General features: G+C 49.7%; 1 protein-coding gene across 3 annotated transcripts in view; it reads left to right on the top strand.

The window, feature by feature from the left end:
- The first annotated feature begins 209 nt into the window (after positions 1-209).
- Positions 210-2,130, top strand: part of UXT (ubiquitously-expressed, prefoldin-like chaperone) — a 5,979-nt gene continuing 4,058 nt past the window's right edge. Inside the window, exons 1-4 of one of the 3 annotated variants that reach the window (XM_008577383.1) lie at positions 210-283; positions 462-568; positions 1,553-1,634; positions 1,772-1,839. In XM_008577383.1, the coding sequence (XP_008575605.1) occupies positions 471-568; positions 1,553-1,634; positions 1,772-1,839 (248 nt within the window). In that variant the 5' untranslated portion in view covers positions 210-283; positions 462-470. Of the gene's footprint in view, positions 569-1,552; positions 1,635-1,771; positions 1,840-2,130 lie in introns of all 3 variants that reach the window. The other 2 variants (XM_008577382.1, XM_008577384.1) reach the window with 2 other exon arrangements.

The following is a 2,130-nucleotide window of genomic DNA, read 5'->3' as shown; positions in this document are numbered from 1 at the left end:
GGCACGGTCCCCATAGGTTCCGCGCGCCGCTTTCGCAGTCCCCCATTGGCCTGTTGATTGCCAGCCCGTCGCAGCTCCCACGCTCGGCAGTCTTCCCTGATCTCTTCGGGCTCCGCAGGGGCCCCGCCTTCTCTTCTCCTCTTTGGCGGGTCTTCTTCCATTCAGAACCGCCCCTTCCCACCTGGCTACTTGGTTGGCCAGAGCTCTTGCTACTACGTCATTCGCCCGCGCCACCCGGAAGCCGCGGTTCATACCAATCGTTCTTATTGCCGGCGGCCCTAAGGTAAGGGCCGCTTTTGGGTGTCCCTGGGTGGCCGGCTCCCAGAGTTGGGAGAAGCGAAAGGCGGTACCCCCAACATGAACCGGATGAACCCGTTCCTAACATTGAGAGGGTGGAGATGAACTGTGCACGAGGCCTAACTAAAGTGGTCAACGTGGTCTTCCCCATCACCACTCCCCAGGAGTCCATCATGGCGACGCCCCCTAAACGGCGAGCTGTGGAGGCCACGGGGGAGAAAGTGCTGCGCTACGAGACCTTCATCAGTGACGTGCTGCAGCGGGACTTGCGGTGAGTGACAGCGCGGGGAGGGGGGCGTTCGGAACATTTCACGTGGTGGATGGGACGTTCGTAGTAAGGGCCAAGCCTTCGGATTGGTGGGCAAGGCGTTCGTAGCCCGGCCCCGCGTGCCTTTCGAGCGGGTAGGAGGGGTGACATCCGGGGTGCGATTTGACTGGGACGTGGCTTCCTAGCACAGGGCATGACCGCGCATGCGCGATGTCCGATGCCTATGTGGTTTAAAGGATTAGAGCTAGATTTCCGGTGCCGTAGGTTCTCGGGTTCGAATCCGGGCTCCTCATTTTCGTGAACACGTGGTACCTACCTCACATTTCTCTGCCTCATAAACTTTCTTCATCTGTGAAATGCGGAAGTTTATGGAACTTTCCTCATGTGGTGGTTTTGAGTTTTCAATGTGTTCAATCCTTGTAAAGAATTTAGCATGCATGACTGAAACATGCTAGAGGCTCAGTGAGTGTGAAGAAGTATTATTACTATCATTATTAATCTGAGGAGGAAGTAGGGTATTCAGGACTAAGACTATGAGCATCCTAAAAGGGATGGAGGATTTTTTTCTAGGTTGAGGATGGAGCATTCTGACTAGAGGGAGGCATGAGGAGTATAGTGTAATAATAGTAATAAATAATAGCCAACACCTATATAGAGCTTCCCATTTGGCAGGCATTATTCCAGACGCTTGGTAGTAAACACCCATTTAATCCTAATGATGCTATGAGGTAATACTATCATCTCTAGTTTATAGATGGAAAACTCAGTCCCAAACAGGTTACTTACTTGCTAAAGCCACACAACTAGTAAAAGGTAGACCCCAGATTCAAACTTAGGCAGTCTGACCCAGAGTCCAAAATCTTAACTTCTGCACTAAAACGCCTCTGTAGGGCATGGTGACATGAGGGTCTCAGAGGGTTACGATATGAGGTATACCAAGAGGGACAGAGCTGCCTATTGGTCACCGTTGTACTTTTATCCCATCAGAAAAGTGCTAGACCATCGCGACAAGGTATATGAGCAGCTGGCCAAATACCTTCAGCTGAGAAATGTCATTGAGCGACTCCAGGTTAAGACTTCAGGGTTGGGTACTATTTTCTTGTGTGGGCAAGGGAGGGAGATGGGAAGAGAGACCCCAGACCAAAACCTGTCATCTGACCTAAAAGTTGACTACTGACCCATACCTCTTTTTCCGTGGCCCCACAGGAAGCTAAGCACTCAGAGTTATATATGCAGGTGGATTTAGGCTGTAACTTCTTCGTTGACACAGTGGTGTGAGTATCCACCCATCCTTCCGAGCCCACATGGTTCAGCTTCCCCCTTCTTTCATGCATCATATATTTTTTGAGTATCTCCTATGTACCAGACACTGTGCTAATTTTTATTTCCCATTAGGATATAAGCTAGGTGCTGGGGCTATGACAGTGAATAAAATAGGACAAAATCCCTATCCAACCAAAGCCTCAATTTGGGGAAGGGTGGGAGTAAAAAACCATCTTAAATAAACTGGATTTCCTGTAACCGCCTTTTCCTATTGGAATTTAATTCGTGATATGATTCAAAAT

This window comes from Galeopterus variegatus, unplaced genomic scaffold (genome assembly GCF_000696425.1).
Source record: "Galeopterus variegatus unplaced genomic scaffold, G_variegatus-3.0.2 Scaffold1504, whole genome shotgun sequence".
Classification (NCBI taxonomy): Eukaryota; Metazoa; Chordata; class Mammalia; order Dermoptera; family Cynocephalidae; genus Galeopterus; species Galeopterus variegatus.
This window is presented reverse-complemented; position numbering and strand designations above follow the sequence as displayed.